Source organism: Poromitra crassiceps (genome assembly GCF_964638095.1).
Source record: "Poromitra crassiceps genome assembly, chromosome: 19".
Taxonomy (NCBI): Eukaryota; Metazoa; Chordata; class Actinopteri; order Beryciformes; family Melamphaidae; genus Poromitra; species Poromitra crassiceps.
Genome location: NC_139646.1, coordinates 13,646,902 through 13,670,166, shown reverse-complemented (window position 1 = coordinate 13,670,166; position 23,265 = coordinate 13,646,902). Strand labels below are relative to the sequence as shown.

The window sequence follows — 23,265 nt, the reverse complement described above, 5'->3', positions numbered from 1 at the left end:
AAGTTTCATCTTTACGTCTAATAGCACTGCGATGTTCTGCAATTCTTTGCTTAAGTTGACGTTTTGTTTGACCAACATAGCCCTTTAGTTTCCACAGGAGCAAACAAGTCAATATATCACTCCCTTTGTAGTACATGAAATAAAGCATCAAGTGCAGTAAAAAGGATTGAAGGAGAAAGGTACGATTCAACAATAGAAGAAAACAGTGAACACTTGCTCTGTGTTTGTGTGTTTGTCAAAGACTGTGGAAGTGTGTGTGTGTGTGTGTGTGTGTGTGTGTGTGTGTGTGTGTGTGGGGAGGGGGGGGTGGTGGTCTGTGTTACCTTCTGGCTGCTGGGGCCAGTGGGTGTGAGTGACTCTCCCTCTCTCCTTTTGTCTTTCTGTCTCTCTCGCTTTCTCTGTGTCACTCACCCACCCACCCAAACACGCACGCACGCACGCACACGCACACACACACACACACACACACACACTCTCAGACATGTGCACAGACTCCAATGCCCTCTTATGTACCACATGACTTATTTGTCAGTCTGTCTTATACGTTTGTCAGTCTGCACCGGCAACACGTTTAGGAGAGGTGTGTATCATGCTAAAGCTTCCCTAAAGGTCAAACGATGATGAGATTAGTTGTCTGTCTGACTTCATCAAAATGTATGCAAAACACTCTCATTGATGAATCTCACCTCCAGACAGATGCAATCACCATGTTCTATAACTGAAATGATCAACAGATTTGACATGCTGCACGGTCTGCTACGTTAAAACAGCTGAATGTTGGTTGCTGCACACTGCTTTGAGACAATTCTGCATTTTCCACTGCTCCCTACATGAATTCCAATAAACCTGTTCTATTCTAACATATCCTATTCTACAGTAGATAAAAAACCCAACTGTAGGGATATTTTCACTAAGACTGCAGTGTGAAGCACTTTATTTGAAACCTGTTATTTGGGCAAAGGTTTGACCTCAGTGGCACCTGCACAAAAACAAGAATAGATACAGTCGGCCACGTTACTTCCGGTAACGTGTGCATGTGTGTGTGTGTGTGGCCGTGGGGGAAAACGGGAGGATTTCCCCCACGCTGACCCATTGACCACAGGTCTATGACGAGACACCGCCTGAATGTATAGGTGTGCTGAGGACTTGTATCACATGCATGACGTTCAGTATTTCTGCAATCTTTGTCAACACCAGCATTACCCCTTAACGCCCTATTCCAACCTCCTTTTCCCTGTCAGTCAATCCTTTTGTAAACCAAGATTATACACTCTGAATATATGTGAATGTGCTGTACCGTTATTTGGATATTAATGAGGAAATTGGATTCTATGCTCCGATCACTCTGAAAGCAGATTAATAATGTTTTCTCATTCCACACACACCGTCATCCCCATTGATTAAGTCAGGGGGGAAGAGGACATGGTCTAGGTTTGGAACAGATGGGCCCCCTAACAGGAGGAAAGAAAATGAGTGGAGGATATGAAAACACTATACTGTGAGACTTGGGGTAGAAAAGAAACAGCTGATGGAAATAGCTCCGGGACAATGGGGAAGGCTGATAAGATGGATATTTGATGTTTGTGCAATTGGATGGCGGTTTCCAGGACATGCCTGGAATGACTAAAAGCATTGAACCAGTGTTGCAGGGCAAGAATGGATGAATGGGAAGATCAGACAGGGAATAAATAATGTGGCCTGCTGGTGCTTGAGCTGGAGTATTGTTTGATCTGGTTAATCATGTTGACAACATTCATATGGATTAAGGACATTAGTTCGAGCCTGAGTTGACTGGTCAATATGTGATTACAGGATAGACAGTCATGACATGATACCCAACATGATTTGGTGTAGTTTAGCAGTGATATTAGTTTAGTGGTCAGAGGTGGTTTCTGTTTTATGTAAAGAAATGATCCAACCGCTCACTGTGAGATGTAACGATATACTCACATCTTTATTTTTCTTCATTTTGAAAATAGGCTTATAAAAGGAGCTGCTTCCTCAGGTTCGCTTATGGTTTCATTATTGTTGAGCTGCGTGAATGAAACCAAACTGAAGAGTGAGCTGTGTGCTTTCCTCAAATAAACCAATGTCAAAAGATGAATTTGAGATACTTGGGCGAAAACGTCCAGATCCTGGTAGTTAGACATGTATTCAGGACACTGCTGTTGTTATGAAGCTATATGAATAGACTGCTGTCCCTATAGGCTGAATCACTCGGTGCAAGCTCAATTAGTTAGAATGTACTGTCTCTGGGAGGCAGAGGCCATGCACATTCTGTCCACCTCAGCCATGCGGCGACATAGAGTTCAGGTTGGACATGCCACGACCTACTTTAGTGCAGGGTCCCCACCTGGAGAGCAGAAGGGGGTATGTTTGCGTGTTAAATAAAAAATAGTCGAAAACATTTACACTAGTGCATGCAAACTATCCTACAAAGTGGATGGACATATGTCGCTGGGGGGGGGAGGATGGGCGGGTGGCAGGTGTGTGTTCTTTACATTACACTAACTCCACAAAGTCCACCAAACTCTGTTCCAGCTGACCTGGCAGCAACACTGCCACCAAACAGAGCACACATTATTCACCAGGATTACATAAAGCACCCCCACCTATCGCCCAGGTGGTCTGCTGCGCCAGCAGGACTAGGAAGCACCCATGCGGCAGTGTGTAGGGAGGGGAGGAGTGGGGACTCTGTCAGCTTACGTGTGTGTGTGTGTGTGTGTGTGTGTGTGCGCGTGTGTCTCATTTCTTGATACAGTGTGGTGCAATTCCAGTATCACCAACAGCTGTCTGTCTGGGTGTACTGAAGCCTGAGATTAGATTTGACAAATTTGACCATGTCACCACTCTGCTGAGCACCATTTGGGGTGTGTGTGTGTGTGTGTGTGTGTGTGTGTGTGTGTGTGTGTGTGTGTGTGTGTGTGTGTGTGTGTGTGTGTGTGTGTGTGTGTGTGTGTGTGTGTGTGTGTGTGTGTGTGTGTGTGTGTGTGTGTGTGTGTGTGTGTGTGTGTGTGTCCTCCTGCTGACCAATACTAAAAGCAGTAAGAAGATTCCCTGCTCGATGCCTCCTGACTCGGCCTATCTCAGCCATTCATCTCTGCTGAGAGATGAGGGTGCTTAGGATGGCTGCGGTGCCATCGACTTGGTTTTACATATTTCCATTTCTCAGCTCACGTCAACCTATCAGCTCTGGGATCTAATGGAGAGAAGTGGAGAGAAGTTGACGGCAGTAGTTGATAGTTTGGAACTGGAGCGAGTGTTGTGCCTGTGAACTTCTACTCCGCTGTCTGGCCACAATGAGTAACGGCTCCGCTTGGATGCACACTTTTATTTTATTTTTTTATTTAACCTTTATTTAACCAGGTAAGTCATTAAGAACAAATTCTTATTTACAATGGCACACACACTCACACACCTGAAAAATGAACGAATAAAAATATGTGGTGCAGACATGCATATACACACACACACACACACACACACACACACACACACACACACACACACACACACCTACAAGAGAGAACTTGCATGAGGGGAACAATTACTTGCATGATTTTGATCTAGTCTGTATCAGATAGGGATGCACGATGATATCTGCACGTCATCGGTATCGGCGAAGGCTTTAAAGTGAAAATATCGGCACCGGCCCAAAACAAACATCAAATCACTGACTTTCACATGATCCCTGTGGACAGAGACATTATTTGTTTGTTTTGCAACTTGTGAAATATGTCATATTTGCTCTGGTTGTGGTGGCTATTGTAAGGCTTGTCTCAGGGAGAGCATCATAAAAGCCTGCTTAAGTAGGATTAATCTGACAGTTTTGTTTGAAAGAAAATGTTACATAAATAAGAATAAGCTATTACATCACCTAAGTTTAAGTAGCTTTCTCATTTATTTTGCCCAGTGAATGTGTCCATTTTGAAAATCATTGTATTTATGTCTGCATCTGCCAGGGGGCCATCACGATAAGTAGGCATAATGACGTGTTCATTCCACGATACAGGAGAGGCTTGATGTTCTCTGAAATTAGGTGGAAAGAATGTGTGCATATATCGGCAATCAGCCAGAGTTGGAACTATCGACATATCGGATATCGCCAACAAATCCAATATTGTGCATATCAGATAGTTCTCCTATTATCAAATGAATAGTTCCCTCTTCTCATAAACAGCTCACTTTAAGTGGCTAAATGAGAAAATGTTCATCCTCTTGGATAAATAGAGCAATGAAGCAATGTTAAAGAAGGGAGGACACTTTCAGTAAGTCCCTTTTTTATTAAGCACACTATAAAGATGACGACGTCTCCATCACCACTACTCTGTGACAGCCAAACAGCCCCCCCCCCCTCACACACTATATATATATATATATATGTATATATATATATATATATATGTATATATATATATATATATATATATACAGTATATACTGTATATATATACATATATATATATATATATGTATATATATATATATATATATATATATATATATATATATATATATACAGTATATACTGTATATGTATATATAACACCACATTAGACTAAAGTTGTGTCAAGCTCATGAACATTGCCTAGATATTCAAACTGGCTCATGAATGAAGGAACAATGTGCATAAAGACAGCAGGGTCCCACATACTTCCTGTCTGTCCACAGTGCGGGGGGGACTGGCATGGAAAGCATTCACCAGGCAGCATTTTGATGCACTCGGCCCGTTGATGAAGCATAACAGCATGGGTGACACTTCAGTGCGTTAAGTGACTACATTGCTACAGATGGTGCAGTGCAGTCCCACACGCTGTCGCTCTTTCATCTGCCCCCCCCCCCGCGACCTCTTAGTATATCTACCACCAAGATGGACACGTGGTTGGTCAGGGAAGACTGCAAGGTCAGTAGTGTGTGTATGAATGGGAGCTCACATGAGTCTTTTTTTTTTTATCACTGAGTAAGAGGATCATGGCGGACTGTATTGGTGAGAAGAGATGAGGTTGAACACATGTCAGTTACATAAGGTCACCCAGTAATCCTTGTTGCGCGTTGTTTCGCTGGAGATTAGCGAAGAAAATGTTTGCTGTGTAATACGGAGAAGATTAGTACCAAACACAACTCCACTGGGTGATGTCTCTTTCTTCTGAATACACGAAAAACTATCTCAGAAGAATAAATATTGGCTTTCAATTGTCGCTTGTTTTGTTTCTTCATTTTTAATTGTTCTCAAAATACAGCACTATTTCCTATTTACTGTAGCTAGTCACATGTCAGACAGAACATTATCAATTATACTTCAAAAGATAAACACTGATGTATTCTGAATTAATGTGACTGATTTACAAATAGCCAAAGTGGATCATACAAATATATATATTTATATAATATAAATATTTGAAAAAAGGAATGGAGGCCGAGAGAGCTGCTGATAAGCTAATGAGCTGACTTGGAAAGTGTGCACTGTGCAGCACTAAGTGGAATATTCTGATCTTCTCCAGAAATTAAGTCTTTGATGTCAGTCAAGTACTACTTTTACTGGTAACAGTCAAACTTTCCCTGCTCACATATGACTATGGTCTGGGCTGCACAAGAGAAAAATGAGGAAACCCGTGGTAAAAATGGCGAGGTAAAGGCCAGTAAGAAGGAAAATGACGAGGATGACATGAAAGGGGAAAGAGCAGAGTAAAGGGCTAGTGAGGGTAAAGCAGATAAAAACACACTTATGAATGTGAAGAATGAAGAGTGATAAAAGAGGGAAATGTTCAAAGTGGAATAAGATATAGGCCTACTACAGTACAGGGTGTTGGCAGCTTTGAGCAAAAAATAAATAAGACAAAGTTCCACAAATAACATAACTTAAGATGTAGTAAAATACAAAAACTAGAATTAGGAGGAATAGGCCTGCATGACAGAGTTAAATAAAGCAGTGCACTGAGGGAAGATAAAGAAACACTTTCAACATCTCTGAATCTATACTGACATGAAAGCTACTCTGATATTGAACTGCATTGGCTGAATGTAACTGTTGAAGACGTTTAAGAGCCTTGATTTTTCAGGACATGCAGGCCACTTGCACTAGTTAGTGAGAGGAAGGAATACTTGTAAACGAAGCCGAAAATAAAGAGTTGGGAGTGTGAGGAGTCTACACAGTATATTGATGAGATGTGATGCACAAGTGGTAGCAGGTAAATTATATGGATACACCATGCATCAGTGAGGTTCTACACCATTAACTACTACTGCATGTAACCTCAACCTCCTATAGAACTTACTGAGCCTAAGGTGTTAAGGGAAGCCACCTTGAGAAGAAAAAGCTACATCATCACCATACAACCATACTGTACATTATTACTGACAAGTGACAACTATATCAAAATAAAAGTAACGGATTGGTTTTGAAGTGCCATAACGTCTAACAACAGTTTCAGAATGACTGGATGTTGTACGGCTTCACAGAGTAAGCTAATAGTGGGGAGGCTTGTGTGACACTTAATTTTTTAGGCGCTAGGATTTTTAGTCTTTGGCCTCTCGTTCTCTTTGAGAGGGCAGAGGTCGGTCTTATGTGAAGTCTTTGGACACGGCCTCGATGAAGTTGGGCGCCGACATGAGGATGGTGAAGGTGCAGATGATGGAGAAGAGGGAGAAAGCCACCAGGCACAGGCGGTCCACCACGGCCGCCGCAAACTTCCACTCGCTGCAGATCGCCTCGCCCTCGTCCTGCTCCCGGAAGCGCCTGGCGATGTACTGCACCTCCTCCAGGATCCGGGAAATCTCCGGAACCTGCTCCAGCAGCAACGTCCGTGCCTGCTCCGAGTGCACGTGGTGCGGGGACGATCCGTCGGTGTGGCTGCCGCTGCACGCTACCACGCCCGAATCGGTGCTCGGTGGGAAAGCGGGATTGTCCGTGCCCATCGAATGGTAGCCAAAGTACAGGTTCATGTTGCCGTTGGTTGTGGTCGACTGGGTGGACGCCTGGCCAGGTATAATGCTCATCTGAATGCTGCTGGTGCTGGTGTGGTGAGCCGGAGGGTGGGAGTACTTGTAGGCGTTGGTCGGGGGGCTGCCGGCGCCCGTGGCCGTCTTGCTTTCCTCGCCCGGCTTCTTCATGCGGAGTAACCAAGCGCACCAGTTGAGGAGGATGACCCGTATCTGGATGATGAGGCAGAGGGCGGGTGAATGGGAGGAGGTATAGGTGGAATATATATGAATTGAAGGATGGTAGGATGAAAAAGCGAGATCAGGATGGATGTGACGAGAGAGAGAACATGTCAGGTGAGAAGGAAAAAAATAACTGACTCGCCAGTCGCATTTGAAACAGACTAGAGGTGTGTGTGTGTGTGTATGTGTGTGTGTTGGGTAGGCCTACATTGTATGTCAAGAGAGAAAGAGGGAGGGAGAGAGACTTTTGAGCCCCCGTAGCGAAGGAGGGGCGAGGCGTCATAAAACATTTCAGTTGGAGCAAAAACTAAAATAAAAAATGAAATGTTTTATGGTCACTCACGATTCAGTAGGTCACGGGTTGGCTTGGTTCCAGCCTTAAAACTCATTAAGGATTTTTCTAAATGTCTACAGTATGGAGAATGGGGAACTCACTTCCGGGCTGGAAATGTCAAAGAAAGTCACGTGACTGTTTAGCTCTAATCACGGAGACTTCAGAGGATTACGCATTATGAACATTTGTCCTGTCAGGAATCAAATATTAATAAATAATAATAAATAACAGCCTACAGACATTTCGAGGAAGACATGCAATCAGTCTGATTGACTGATTGAATCAGACAATCGTATCACAGCGAAGAAGGCTGGCTCTGATGACCACGATTTGTTTTCATTTACCATAATGGAGACCAAAGATAAGTTGGTCGAGTTCAAACTGATGATACAATCATGCAAAAATCCGCAAAAGTTTATCCATGCAAACACTAGTTCCACAAGTCGCCAAAACAGGTTCTGAAGAATGAAGATGTTGTTTTTAACTGATAAAAATGCTTGTTCTTCAGGCCATTACGCACAGCGCAGCTTAAAGCTTCTGGCATACTCTTCGCGCACGCGCTGGAGGCGGGGCTCCACGGAGGGCGCGCGCACTCTGCGCAGGCCAAAACAGAACATAGTGAGTGCTCCAGAAATGCCGGCGATCAGTGAAAGGCAGTCTGAATGAAATTGAATGTAACATTCCCAATTCTATATATTAAATTCTAAAAAACGACCCTCAACATTTGGGAAGGCTAAGCCACACAACTAGTTCGTTATAATCGAACATTATGCTTTTGAAGGCGACTGTACGACGGTGAGGACTCAATCACAGCAGATATCCGCTGATAGCCTACCACGGAGATCTCACAGGCACAGGCAGCAAAACCCGACGCGCTGATAGAAAAATCTCCGTGGACGCGCCGCGCTGCGCTCAGGCCTCGCCCCCGACACGCCCCGTGCGATGACGTCATAATCGTCGTGCGCTCTATGCGCTTGGCTGGGCGCAAGGAGTATGCCAGAAGCTTAACACGGCAGCTGGTTTATCCAAAAATGCGCACTGTTTCCTGCAGTCGTGTCGGATCGAGGTCTGATCACGTTCTCACCATAAATGAACCACTCCAGAGTTCGTTTGGAAGCAGACCGAGACCACCCTTTCTTGGCAATCTCGGCCCGCTTGTTTTGTCCCACATCCGAGTGCGATTGCTGTGCTCACACTCCCCCACACGAACCGCACCAAGGGGGAAAACGCTCTCTGTTTCGGAACAACTGCTCCAAATGAGACAGGTGTGAATACACCCTAGAATTCCCTGTTGACTCACACACACACAGAGACACACATCTGCAACATTTCAGAGAGACACACAGTGATAGTTCACAGATGACGACTATCTTTGTTTTTCAGTCACTCACTCTACCTCTGTTCCCAGCTCCCCTGCATAACAGCTGAGTAGGGGGCTTTGCCACTTTTGATAAACCAGTCAGTTAGACACAACTTTCTTTTCAATCAATCTCACTTTTAGCAGCAACTTTAAAAGCTGTTCTCCTCTCATCCGCCGTCATTTGTGCGATTTGCTTCAACCCTCCTCCACCGCATTCACCTCCAGGTCCGAGATTTCCAGAAGCCCTCTTGTCAGTTCTCAGAGTCCATCACCACCACCAGGTCTAGACTCCACAGGGGGATATCCTATTCTACTCTCGGCATCACTAGGCTACCCCTTCATAATCACGATGATGTCAGGATGACGTAATGATGGAGTCTAATCGCCAAAGACTTTGTGCATTAAATAATCATTGTTCACATGTAGATACATTTCTGTTCACTGGTGTATCTAATTCACAAAATAATAGTGAGCATAGACTACAGGATCTCAGGCTACACTTTCATAGGGTTTTCATTTATTTAGACGCATGACAGCTCAAATAGCTGTTTAGATGTCCCAGAGCCGACCTGCTCTCAACACAGAACTAGTGCAGACTGACAGGAAAGTAGCAGGAAAAAAGGATTTAATGCAGAATATGTGAGCCAGGTTTGAAACCAAAACACCCCTATGCTTCATGGCCCCTGTGTAAGCATCCTTACACACTTCAGGCGTGGGTGAGGCGACCATACAAATTTATGAGTTTACATACAACTCAGGGGTGACAAAGATGACATTCTTCATCATTTATCTACTGTACAGCAAAACAGTGGAGCAAAAAGTAATAATTATTAACTCTGTGTGTTGAGGTTGCTGGATCAGATTACCTCCACTCAGGTTTTATTGTGACTCAATGTAGATTACTTTAATTGTTAATATTGTAGCGAATCAGCAGTACACACATAGTGGTGAGCAATGGTAGTGTCTCCACTACAGATAGGAACTGAACTGTGTGGGGGAGTGTTATGTGGGGGAGCACTATGCTGTGGGACCACTTCCGGACGGAGACTGAGCATGTGCAGTCAGTCTCCGCGCACTGCCTAGGGGGAAGCTGCTATCTATGAGCATGACAACAGCGGAGAGTTGTGAATATGAATAACTGTGAATAAAGAACCTGTACCAGCAAGAAGCCTCTGCCTCATGAAATATCAGGAACGCTACATTGGCGTCAGAAGTTTAAAACGGTGAATTACCTCCAGAATCGGAAAAAATGGTTAAGAAGTTCCTGAAGAGAGAGAAGCGAAGACTCAAGCGGGAGGCGGGAAGAGAAAGAGCCGGGGCGGACTACCAAGCACCCGAGGAGAAAGAAGACGGGGTAGACGCGGCCGCTACCACAGAGATCCAGGCGGGGATAGCAGCAGCAAGCCTGGGGTTTGTGACGATAAAATCCGAACTAAACGGCGATATCCCCGTAGCCACGGAAGCTACCCCGCGGCTCAAAGAGGCTAGCAGACGGGCTAACGAGGCGGCGGAGAGAGCGGAAGAGCCGAGGCCGGTGAGAGTGAAGATCGAGCGGGTTGACAACACCGCTGTAGCAATGGAGGCTGTGCCACGGCCCGGTGAAGCTAGCCGGAGAACCGGAGACAAAGACGAGACACGGGTCGAGGAGACGAAGGACGGCGGGCGGCGAGGAAGAAAGGAAATCACCCCGCCAAAATTCAACGGTAAAGGCGAATGGGAGCCATATTGCACAATGTTCAACGTAGCAGCGGAAATGAATGGCTGGTCGAGGGGAGAGAGAGCCAGTCATCTGGTAATGTCACTCGAGGGTGAAGCTATAACATGTGTAGCAGCAATGGCAGACACCAAAGACTTAGACGTGGTAATGGCGGCCCTGAGGAGGCGTTTCGGACGATGCAAAGAAGAAGGCATTATGGTCGCAGAACTGTGTAACAGGCGTAGACGACCAGGGGAGTCGCTGCGGGCGCTAGCCACAGACATTGAGATCCTCAGCCGGCGTGTATACAGCCGGCTGCCGCCAGAAGCACTGGACGAGCTAGCCCGAAACTACTTCGTCCAGGCTATCGCGCCGCGAGGGCTACGAGAGCAAGTAATGCTGCAACGGCCAAAGACATTAGAAATAGCGCTAGAGCTGGCGTTTGAAAGAGAGACAGTAGAGGGCTGGACCATGAACAGCGAAGAGGGGAGAGCTGTCCCCGTAGTGAGAATGGCAGCGGAAAGCCCGATACAAGAAGAGCCAGCGTGGAAGACGGCTTTGGCAGAACAAGGCAACATGGTGAAAGAACTGTCCGAGTCAGTACAACAACTCAAAGAACAACTGCTCCGCAGAGCGACCCTGCAAGCCAACCCCGCTCGACAGCCCACCCAGCGGAACAACAGCTGGGCTAGAGGGAGCATGATCTGCTGGGGATGTGGGCGTCCCGGTCATCGGGAAGCAGATTGCCGCCGGAGAACGTGGAACCAGGGAAACGGTACGGGGCCCGTCCAGATGGGGCGAGACAGGTCTACGATGCCACAGTCCCCGTAGCCACAGCGTCGCAGGAGGGAGCCCACCGACAGCAACAGAGAGGTGGGGCTCCGCCGTGCCCCGAAGTAGACGACATCGCCGGAGCTGTCAACATGCAGAGCGGGCCGCGCGCGATGAACCGATGCCATGTTCCAGCCTACCTACAAGGGAGATACTGCGCCGCCCTGGTGGACACGGGGTGTACGGCGACGCTGGTGAACGTCAACATGATGCCCGAGGGGATGCGCCTGGAGCAGCCAGCAGCACAGCTGCTAAGAACAGTGTCCGGTGAGTTAATGCCAATGAGGGGGAGGGGACACGTAATGATAACAGTGGGGGGACAGACAGTGGACTTTCCGGTGTGGGTGGTAGAAATGGCGGGGCCTTGCATCCTGGGGGAAGACTACTTAACGATGAACAAATGCACAGTAGACCTAGGAAGAAGCACATTGACATTTGCAGAAGGAACGGTAGTCCAAATGAGCCAACCGCCCACCGTTCCAAGGGAACGGCCTAACGTTAACAACATCACCGTGTACCGCGTCACCGTAGAGCATGAACCCCACCTAGCAGACCCAACCCCCCCCCAAAACCACGCCCCTAGCCCACCTCCAAACACTTGCCCTCAGCCAATGCAACAGGCAGAGGGAGAGACAGAGAGGTTAGAAATGCTCAGGACACTACACCAACGTCAGAGCGAGGGGTTAGAACCACAACAGAGCGACGAACTGTGGAGAGTACTAGAAGAGTACAAAGACATTTTCGCGATGACGGACGATGAACTAGGCTGCACTCACCTGGTAGAACACCAAATAGACACTGAAGGGGCGCAGCCCATCAGATCATATCCCCGTCGAATTCCAGCAGCAAGAAGAGATATAGCGAACGAAGCTGTAGAAAACATGCTGAGGGCAGGGATCATCGAGCCGTCAGAGAGCCCATGGGCATCGGGAGTAGTGTTGGTAAAAAAGAAAAATAGCGCAAAGATGCGATTTTGCGTAGACTATAGAGGGCTGAACAAAGTGACAAAAAAAGACGCGTACCCGATGCCCGTCATCGAGGAGCTACTAGACATAGTGGGGGAGTCAGCCTGGTTCTCCTCACTAGACCTCCGCAGTGGGTACTGGCAGGTGCCCCTCTGCGACGATGCCAAGCCAAAGACCGCCTTCCGTACCGAGAGAGGACTGTGGCAGTTTCGAGTACTCAGTTTCGGGCTGTGTAACGCACCCGCAACGTTCGAGCGGTTAATGGAGAAACTGCTGGGGGACATTCCCCAAACAGAATGCGTCGTATACTTAGATGACATCTTGACACACGGGGGCTCGTTTCAGGCAGCGGTGGGAGCATTACGGAAAGTCCTACAGAAAATAGCAGCGGCGGGTCTAAAGCTACACCCAGATAAGTGCCACTTCCTGAAGAAGAGGGTAGAGTTCTTGGGACATGGCATCGGCGAGGGGGGCATCCGCACTCTAGAGGAAAAAACACGGGCAGTCTCAGAATGGCCCACCCCCAGAGACAAAAGTGAACTCGAGAGCTTCGTAGGGTTAGCATCCTACTACAGGAAGTTTGTAAAAGGATTTTCTGACATCGCAGAGCCACTGTTCCGGCTTAAAGAAAAGAACACAGACTTCGACTGGACAGCAAAATGCCACCTAGCGTTCGAAACCCTCAAGAAAGCGCTGACCAAGACCCCCGTGCTTAGAGCACCAGACCCCGCACTGCCGTTCCTATTAGACACTGATGCCAGCAATGGAGGTATGGGGGCCGTGCTGTCCCAGGCAGGGCCGGAGGGGGAGCAGGTGGTGGGGTATTTCAGTAAGACGTTTGATAAGACAGAAAGAAACTACTGCGTCACACGTCGGGAGCTCCTAGCAGTCGTAGAAGCACTGAGACACTTTAGATACTACCTCCTGGGACAGCCTCAGTTCACCATACGGACCGACCACTCAGCGCTGCAGTGGTTGTGGTCCTTCCGGGAGCCGGAGGGACAGGTGTGCCGCTGGTTAGAGAGAATGGCGGACTATAACTTCACCATAGAGCACAGAGCAGGGAGACACCACGTAAATGCGGATGCCCTGTCACGACGACCCTGCGCGGAAAGGGGGTGTGTGTACTGTGAGAAGAGAGAGGGGAGAGAGAGGGAGCTCCAAGAAGACGCTAGAATCTGCCCTAACCACACGGGAGATGGGCCAGTGTGCAAGACACTGCGGATGGCAGAAGCAGCAGATTGGAAGGGCCACCAGGAAAACGACAGGGAGCTGTCACCAGTGCTGCAGTGGGTAGAAGCGGGCCAGAAGCCGCAATGGGAGGAGGTGGCGGGGGCCACCGACACAACCAAAGGGCTGTGGGCAGGGTTTGACACCCTGAGATTGAACAGTGGAGTGCTGATGAAGTGCTGGAAAGAGCCAGCAACGGGAGAAAACAAGTGGCGAAAAGTAGTGCCAACGACACTGAGAGATGAGGTGTGCAGGAGTTGCCATGGGACAGTAGGGGCGGGCCACTTTGGGGTGAGCAAAACCCTCCGTCGCATCAGACAAGGCTTTTATTGGGGGAGGATGAGGAGAGACGTACAGGACTTCTGTCGGCGCTGCGACCTCTGCGCGGCGTACAAAGGACCATTAGACCAGTCTCGCGCCCCGCTCCAACAGCTAGCAGCAGGAGCCCCCATGGAGAGGGTAGGGGTAGACGTGATGGGGCCGTTTCCACGCTCAGAGAGTGGAAATCGATACGTCCTAGTAGCTATGGACTACTTTACAAAATGGCCAGAGGCATACGCGCTGCCCGACCAGGAGGCGGGGACGGTGGTCGACGCACTAGTCACAGGCATGTTCAGTAGGTTCGGAGCACCAGAGACCCTACACAGTGACCAAGGAAGAAACTTCGAGTCACGAGTGTTCGCCACCATGTGCGAGAAACTGAACATTAGAAAGACACGGACCACAGCATTGCACCCCCAGAGCGATGGCCTAGTAGAAAGATTCAATAGGACACTGAAAAAGCAGTTGGCCATCCTCACGGAGGAGCACCAGAGGGACTGGGACACGCACCTGCCTCTCATCCTCATGGCCTACAGATCCGCAACACACGAGTCCACCTCCTGCACACCCGCCCTGCTCATGTTAGGTCGAGAACTGCGGACACCAGCAGAAATGGCGTTCGGCAAGCCACCGGATGCACCGGACGCTCCCCCGGGGAGAGAGTATGCCAGGAGGCTACAAGATCGATTAGAGTCCGCTCACAACTTCGCTCGGACCCAGCTAGAGAAAGCGGGCATGAGACAAAAAAGGAACTATGATGTGAGGGCAAAGGGAAACCATTTCCAGGGGGGGGAGTTGGTATGGGTGTATACACCCCGGAGAAAAAAAGGGCGTAGCCCTAAACTGGACTGTCACTGGACAGGCCCATGCAGGGTGATGGAGAGAATGGGGGAGGTGGTGTACCGGGTGCAGATGCCACTTGGTGGCAAGAAGGTACTCCACAGGGACAGGTTGGCCCCATACCGGGGGGGGTGCACCCTTCCCCCAGATCTCGGCCGCCCAGCGGTTTCACTTATACAGAGTGAAAGAAGGAATCGGTTTCCACAGAGAGGGGCGTCCGGCCATGACCGGGCGGGCCCCACTCAGAGACTTGAAGCACCAGAGACACTGCAGGTGGGGTCAGGCCCACCGGCGGGTTCACAGAGACTAACACGGCCACGGAGAGAGCCAAGGGCTCCAGGACATTTGAGCAACTTCGTGTTGGACTAAAAAAAAAAAAAAGAAAAAAAAAAAAAAAAAAAAAAAGGAGGAGATGGTGGTTGGAAGTGTTATAATGAAAAGTGGATGATGTTATGGCATGAGATATTGTGGGGAGGAGACGTGGGAAAAGCCTGAGATGGAAACATAAGATGTGGTTAAAAAACAAAGAACTGTTAAAAAGAAAAAAAGATGCTGGGAGTGTTGGTACAGGGGAGGTGTGATGTGGTGTCAACGTGGGCGTTGACCTTATTGTTGGGCGGGGAGTATGTAGCGAATCAGCAGTAGACACATAGTGGTGAGCAATGGTAGTGTCTCCACTACAGATAGGAACTGTGTGGGGGAGTGTTATGTGGGGGAGCACTATGCTGTGGGACCACTTCCGGACGGAGACTGAGCATGTGCAGTCAGTCTCCGCGCACTGCCTAGGGGGAAGCTGCTATCTATGAGCATGACAACAGCGGAGAGTTGTGAATATGAATAACTGTGAATAAAGAACCTGTACCAGCAAGAAGCCTCTGCCTCATGAAATATCAGGAACGCTACAATATGTTCTTTAGATGGAATATGCACTTGTAATATGGAATATGGAATTGAAATGGAATATAAATATGCAAAGCAGCCATAAAACATTGTAATGGAAAGCACTAAAGGTGTGTTTAAAAATTAAATTGTTAAACCGGTTAAATTGTTTTAAGATGCAAACTGTGCTACACTATACTGGACTACTGCAGTGTGAAGTAATGGTTGGATATAAGGCACTGTGTTAACATACCCATTTCGGCATCTTCCCTCCCTGCGGGTCATGGTGGTGGAACTGCAGAACCAGGACTGTCACCACCACAGACAGGCCCACGATCATCATGGTACTAGCAAAGTACTGGGCTGGAAAAGAGAAAAAAAGACATAAATTACATGTACAGTAAAGTATAACACTGTATGTATGTATGTATGTATGTATGTACGTACGTATGTATGTATGTATGTATGTATGTATGTATGTATGTATCAGGGATTCCGCTAGGCTTTTTTCTGGCTGGCCAATGCAGCCGGTATCATTCCAAAATTCTGGCCTTATTGAAAAAATATCGATTTAATCATTTTTTAAATACATAACATATTTTTAGCAAACAAAATCTTCATTTGTTGGTGTTTATTTCAAAATAATTATCTATGCACTGTGCTTGCAACGCAAAGGGAGCGAGGCGAGCGTCACTGCTCGTTAATTAATTAATTAATTCAGTTCAGGTTTGAATTCACGTTCAGTCACCATAATTGAAATAGCCTGCTCTTTTGATCTGTACATGGACACCTGCTTCACAACCAAACTCATGAAATATCAGCCGTGCTGAGGAGTTGTGGCTATTGCGCAACACACAGGTTCCTCACGGCTCGCACTGTCTTGTCATTCAGCTCCGTGAGAATGTTTTGTGGTATATGGATATTTGAAAACAGATGTTGTATTTTGGCAAGTGCAACTTCTCTGATCGCCTGTAGTTTCATTAGGATGGGGAGGGGGGAGGAGTCAATTAGGTCAAGTCTGACAGAGTAGTCACGTGTCAGCTCCCAGGGACTAAGTATTTCAACAGGTCAACCCACAGGCAAAACTTTACATCAAGAATAATCTTTGCCAGCGGGGGCACACACACACACACACACACACACACACACACACACACACACACACACACACACACACACACACACACACACAGGCACACAGGCACACACACACACACAAACTAACACAGAGGAATATTAATGAAACGTGATTACAGTATGTAGACACAAGTTCATCTCTCTTCCCTGCTTTGGTGATCTCAGCCCCAATAAGATGTATACTGTAGGTCAATCTACCCAAAGATGATTCAACTGCAATCTGCCTCAGGTGTGGCTGTCAGGTTTGATAAGATCTCCAACCCATCTCAGCCAGCTCTCTGCCAGGAAATGGATTCTTTACATCCATCATCCTTCCCAGGTTATCCGTCTGACAAAATACTGAATGTTAATTGAGGCAAAACCCCCATACTGACCCACCAACCAGGACCTTCTATACCAGCGTGGGAATTACACAGAGTGGAGGCCATGGCCATGGCCCCCATACTGACCCCCATACTGACCCACCAACCAGGACCTTCTATACCAGAGTGGGAATTACACAGAGTGGAGTGGCCATGGCCCCCATTGCCCCTCCCTCTGGCCATGATGCCCTGAGATCCCTAAGGCCACCTTGGCAATGCCCTGCTACCAGCCTACTACTGTCAGTTGCTTTAAAAGCATCAGTGATCTCAGTTTAATGTAGCCTGGTAAACCAGCCGGTCACGTGAACTCACATTTCATTTTGTTGTTCGTTCCCGTCTGGCCGGAAGCTTTCACCCAGTCTTTGCAGTGGGCGGAAGTTGGGTGGGTGTACTTGCCCTGACAGACAACTCCTTAAGCCAATCATCCAGTCAAACCCAAATCCACTCAGGAGAACGGCAAAAACATATTTTCTGCCCAGAAACTCGCTGTTGCATACTCCTGTACTCGTTTAACTGTTGTTATTGAGTCTATTTCTGCAATAACTGCACTTTATGGCTGTTTAAACTAGACGAACGCTGACATTACTCCTCGGGGCGGACAGGCAAGGAGGCGGCCATTACTGTTTTGCTAGTGATGTTCCAGATTGGCTGGTTACAATGTCAACTACGAGGCAGGTCGCTGATTGGCTCGTCCGCTTTGCAGTTTCTGCAGAAAGCCCTCCCAGAGTAGAGGCCAGACGGTCTGGTAGAATGAAATGAAATGTGACTTAACGTGACCGGCTGGTTTACCAGGCTAAGTTTAATGTAGCCTGCCCTATGCAAAGGATGTCAAAATCACTCTTCACGATGTCAATAGAGCAATTGCCTTTGTGCACTGGCATGTGGAATTGTGCCCTGAAAACATTTGCGACGCCGAAGGCCAGATGGCCTTGCCCCTAAAATGACCCTGTTCTATACTCTTGCAGCTCCCAGCCATTCCAACCCAATACATACATGATCATTGTTCCCATGCAGTGTTTTTAATTTGTTTCCCACGCATTGTCTTATTTCAATGCACCTAATCAGTGTAGAAGTTCTGGTGCGAGCTTGACAGACGATCAAGAATGAATACTCCCTGCGTGTCAAAGTGGCAGATAAGTTGGCAGGCATTTGGAGTTAGTCAACCAATTATCGAGCAGACCTGTGTGTCTTACCTATGAGAGGAACAGAGTCTGAAGTGGCAGGCATGATCTCTGCTACCAGCAACATGAAGACAGTTAGAGACAGCAGCACCGTGATGCCTGCAGGAAGAGATACGGCCGGAAGACAGATCAAAAAGGAGAAATTCTTTCATCTAAAGCAAGCAGATGATAGTTTCATAACTGTTATCATGAAAGCAGCTGTGGAGTGTGTGTGTGTGTGTGTGTGTGTGCGTGTGCGTGTGTGTGTGTGTATATATATATAAGTTGTGTATATTTATATATTATATATAATGTATATGTATATATATATGTGTATGTATGTGTATATCTATACCTATATATCTATATACACACACACACATATACATATATATGTATGTATGTGTATATCTATATATATATATATATATATATATATATATATATATATATATGTGCGCGCGAGATCCCTAGGCTCGCTACACCCTTTCTGCCATTCGCCGAGCTGGCCCTGCAGCTCGCATTCGCAGCTCGGCCGCTGCGCTGCCTTGACCGCAGCTCGGCTGCTGTGTGGCCTTACCTGCCCTATTGGCGTGCCTCTCCGTCAGTCTCTCTCCCTCTCCCTCAGTCTCTCTCTCTCCCCTTCTCTCTCTCCTCTCTAGTCTCTCATGTGAGCCTCAGACTGATGACATCATCACTGATGACATCACTGATGACATCATTACTGATAACATCAAATTTATGACATCACTGACATCATCACTGAACTATAGCCTTGTTTGTGTGAGTGAATTTATGACATCGCTGATGATGTCATCAGTGGGACAGAGAAACAGACAGAGCCCTAGCTCCCATTTATATACTGATGATACTGATGATGATATATTATATATATATATATATATATATATAAAGTAATCTCTCAAATTCATAAATTCACATATATATATATATATATATATATATATATAAGGGAATAGACTATTGTTCTATATTTATTCCGACCGTGACTCATTGAATTGCATTTTGAAACAAGCTGACATTTTCTATTCAAGGTGATTATCTTGCTGTGTTTATACCAGGGATTTTATTCATCTAGTCAGAAATGGAATCTAGCACAAATGCTAATTCACAGCTATAATGTCAGCATTAGCATAGAGCAATGTAAAATAAATGGGTTAGCAATGGCATTAGGACTTATTGGGGCTGAGATTACCATTGCAGGGAAGAGAGAGGAATTTGTGTCTACATAATATAGTCGTGTTCCATTATTCCTCTGTGCTAGTTGCTCGCGCGCACATGTGTGCCACGTCTGTGTGTAGCTGAACAGAACTTCCATGCAGTAACCTAGCCTATGCATTTAGTATGGCTGTGTGTGTGTGTGTGTGTGTGTGTGTGTGTGTGTGTGTGTGTGTGTGTGTGTGTGTGTGTGTGCGTGTGCGTGTGCGTGTGCGTGTGTCTGTCCTGTACCGAGCGAGATCTTCTCCCCGGAGTCTGCAGGGAGCAGGAAGACCAGCAGAGCCAGCCCAGAGATGAGCACGCAGGGGATGAGCAGGTTGAGACCGTAGTAAAGCGTCCTGCGCCGCATGGTGACCGTGAACGTCACGTCCGGGTACGGCTCTTTACAGCAGTCATAATACAGCTCATTACGCTTGGACGGCACGCCTGTGGGGGAGATAGAGGGGAGTGAAGGAGATGGGAGTCTTAGGTCAAAACATGGAATTATAAAATGGATACTTCCAGTCCAGTTCTCATTGGATGAGTCACTTTCTAAGCCATTCTGAAATACCCAATTAGCTAATGCACACCTGTGACAGAATAACAGTTTATTTAAATGTGCTAACTCATCGCTCATAATATTGGTACTTGCGTAGCTTAGCAGACATTTTGTTTGGCTACTGTTCCAAGATCTATATTGCTTGGTGGAAGAAGAGCCTCTTATTCTTACTTAACTAGATTGAAAATGAAAGAGAGAAGCGGGCTTGTGGTCAGTGGTGTAAATCCTGGGACCAGTGAGGAAAATGTCCCTTCCGCCTCCATCAACACCTACATAGGTGTCAATAGAGCAGCGCAGGAATGAGTCCGAAAGTAGCGCTTGGGTTCATCAGGGAAAAAGTGAATGTGGCCGGGGGTTTAGAATGAGGATTTCACTTAAATGCATAAAATAAGGTCTGTGGATAACAAAAGTTTATGGGAGCGCGAATTTGGGTTCAGCAGGATAATCTTCACAAATGTGAATAACTTTTATGACTTTTGTGATGTTTGAACTAATTTCAATAATGAAGACTAGTTCTGTTATATCACAGTGCACGCCCCTTTCATTCAAGTTGTATAACCCATTCATTGATATGCACGCCTCTTTTCATTCATGCTCTCTCCCCATCCAATCACAGTCTCCCACGCTCCCTTCTCTGGCAATAGCCAATCAGCTCAAGCTATTCCTTGCCTGCTGAGCCAATCACCTAACCTATGGGCCCTATCTTGGTACAGGCGCTATCCGCTTTTTGTGCATGCACACCTGTTTGCGTGCCTTAACGCGTGTCTTATGCTATCGCCCCTGCAGGCACGATAGCAGTCCGCCTCGCGGAAGTGTCCAGGTGTTATTCCGAGTTTTGCCCCTCCGCCGTCAAACGCATCCCCACCTCACTGGACCATATTTTAATGATTCATAGAGAAACATAACTGTTTAAAAATGATATAATTGTTTGAGTAGAAGTGACCTCCCCGTTTTTAAGTTAAAACTGCCCCAAAATATGGTGGGGATGCAATAATCGGTGGGGGTGCGTAACTCTGTACAACAACGGGTGCAGGCGCAAATTGGAGGCATGCTAAGTCATTTATGCATGGCGCAAACGGGATTTGGGCGTTGTTAAGCACAATAATTATTTCACGGGTGTCCCCTTGCAATGCCCGGGCATCAATCAAACCAATCAGATTCCTGTCTCGCAGTCCCTGTAATACAGTTTGCACGAGGCATGCAATATACGCTCTAATTCTCCCTATGCGTAATTTGGATAGACCTATCTCCATTCTCCATTGACTGTATATATTATCACATTATCATATAACATCATATACCTGTTAAAAACATCTGTGATTTGATGCAATTCGGGTTCTTTTGTTGACTGGAAATAAACGTGTTTGCAATGGAGGGGGACAAAACAAAAGATGGGAGGATTTAGAGTGGACTCAATTAAAACTGTGTGAAACAGAGGACAGAGAGAGATGGAGAGAGCTTGTTGGTGAAACAGAGGACAGAGAGAGATGGAGAGAGCTTGTTGGTGAAACAGAGGACAGAGAGAGATGGAGAGAGCTTGTTGGTGAAACAGAGGACAGAGAGAGATGGAGAGAGCTTGTTGTTGGTGAAACAGAGGACAGAGAGAGATGGAGAGAGCTTGTTGGTGAAACAGAGGACAGAGAGAGATGGAGAGAGCTTGTTGGTGAAACAGAGGACAGAGAGAGATGGAGAGAGCTTGTCCACAGATCGTCTGTGGTGCCCCAATGACCCTATCCGGGGATAGGTGAAGGTGAATATTGCAAGTAGGCTACAATGTCCAAGCTTCCTCAATTCGTTTGCCATTAACCCCTCTTTGCGATGTGATAAAAGTTTCTCAGTGAATTATAGTTGATTGCCTCACTGAATGATCTGCTAATACCCAATTTTAGCAGCAGAATTTGATGTCTTGGTGTGGCAGCTTTTAAATAACCTTCATTTTAACTGTAGGCTGTTCAGGATCTGTTCAGGAGTTCAACAGAGCTAGATGATGTCATGACAAACCTTTATATAGGAATTCAAAAGAGCAGTATTGAGAATAGGAAATCCCGCACACTGACTTCACTTAAGATTTTTATCTATATAGAGCGTACACGGTACTGCGTACCGTGTACGCTCTATGATATGACGCTCTATGATATGATATATCATATCATATCTCAAATCATACCATCAGCATTTCTAAATACCCCGTTATACCGTACATTAATACCGGCCAAGCCTAGCACGCACGCACGCACGCACGCACACACACGCGCACACACACACACACACACACACACACACACACACACACACACACACACACACACACACACACACACACACACACACACACACACACACACACACACACACAGGAAGGGGAGAATGAATTTCATTTTATTTTGTATTGCCCATTGTATCATGACTTACGAGAGATACCGGACTATTTAAAAAAGTTCACTCCCCTGAGTTAAACTTGTTAGATTTTGAAGAAGGTGCCATACTTGAATTTCTTTTTGACAACATCCTTGCTTTTTCCGAATATATTTCTCATGCTTGGGATAGGAGCAGAGCCAGATTAACACCCCCAGGGGCCCCGGGGCACTGAATATCCCAGGGGCCCCCTTACCCATCGTCCAGATGTTTGGATGTTTTTTCGCCATATTTAGAGGAATATCTCATTTTTAATTAACATCAGTATTATACTGTTATGTCATTATTCAGTTTCTCAGATTCAGTTTCTCACTCACTCATAGGCGATTCTAGGTTTTGCAAACAGGTAGCACCAGCAGGATAAATATATTAGTGTGACTGGAGGGTTTGTAGGGGGGGCTGTGCCCCCCCTGGACAAAGAAATTTTGTAAATTTTAAAGTAAAATGCATGAATCTGATGCACTCTGAGAGCAAAAGGAAGAGGCTAATCTTCACATTAATATCCTCTTCACTGTGCTGTGGCTTTACAATGATGAAAAAATAATTGACATTACATTTCCAATACAAAACAGCAGAGGGTGCCGCAGCACCACAAGCACCCCCACTTCCCGCGCCCCTGGTCACCACTTGCCCACAGGCATCCAATGAGACTAAATCATCAGACCTAATCTTCTTGGAAACACATTTTATTTTGTCCTGATTGGTCTTAGATTTGTGTGCTATAGTTCTGTGGAGCCCAACATGAGCCCGACCAAAAAAAAAAAAAAAAAAAAAAAATTTTTTTTTTTTTTTTTGGA

At 46.5% G+C, this 23,265-nt stretch overlaps 1 protein-coding gene across 1 annotated transcript in view; it reads right to left on the bottom strand.

Annotated features, from left to right (window-relative positions):
• Positions 1–6,561: 6,561 nt before the first annotated feature.
• Positions 6,562–23,265, bottom strand: part of chrna8 (cholinergic receptor, nicotinic, alpha 8) — a gene marked incomplete at both ends in the record, with an annotated part of 78,144 nt that continues 61,440 nt past the window's right edge. Inside the window, 4 exons of the mRNA XM_083655794.1 lie at positions 6,562–7,152; positions 15,871–15,980; positions 18,310–18,396; positions 19,747–19,941. Of these exons, the coding sequence (XP_083511920.1) occupies positions 6,562–7,152; positions 15,871–15,980; positions 18,310–18,396; positions 19,747–19,941 (983 nt within the window). The remainder of the gene's footprint in view (positions 7,153–15,870; positions 15,981–18,309; positions 18,397–19,746; positions 19,942–23,265) is intronic.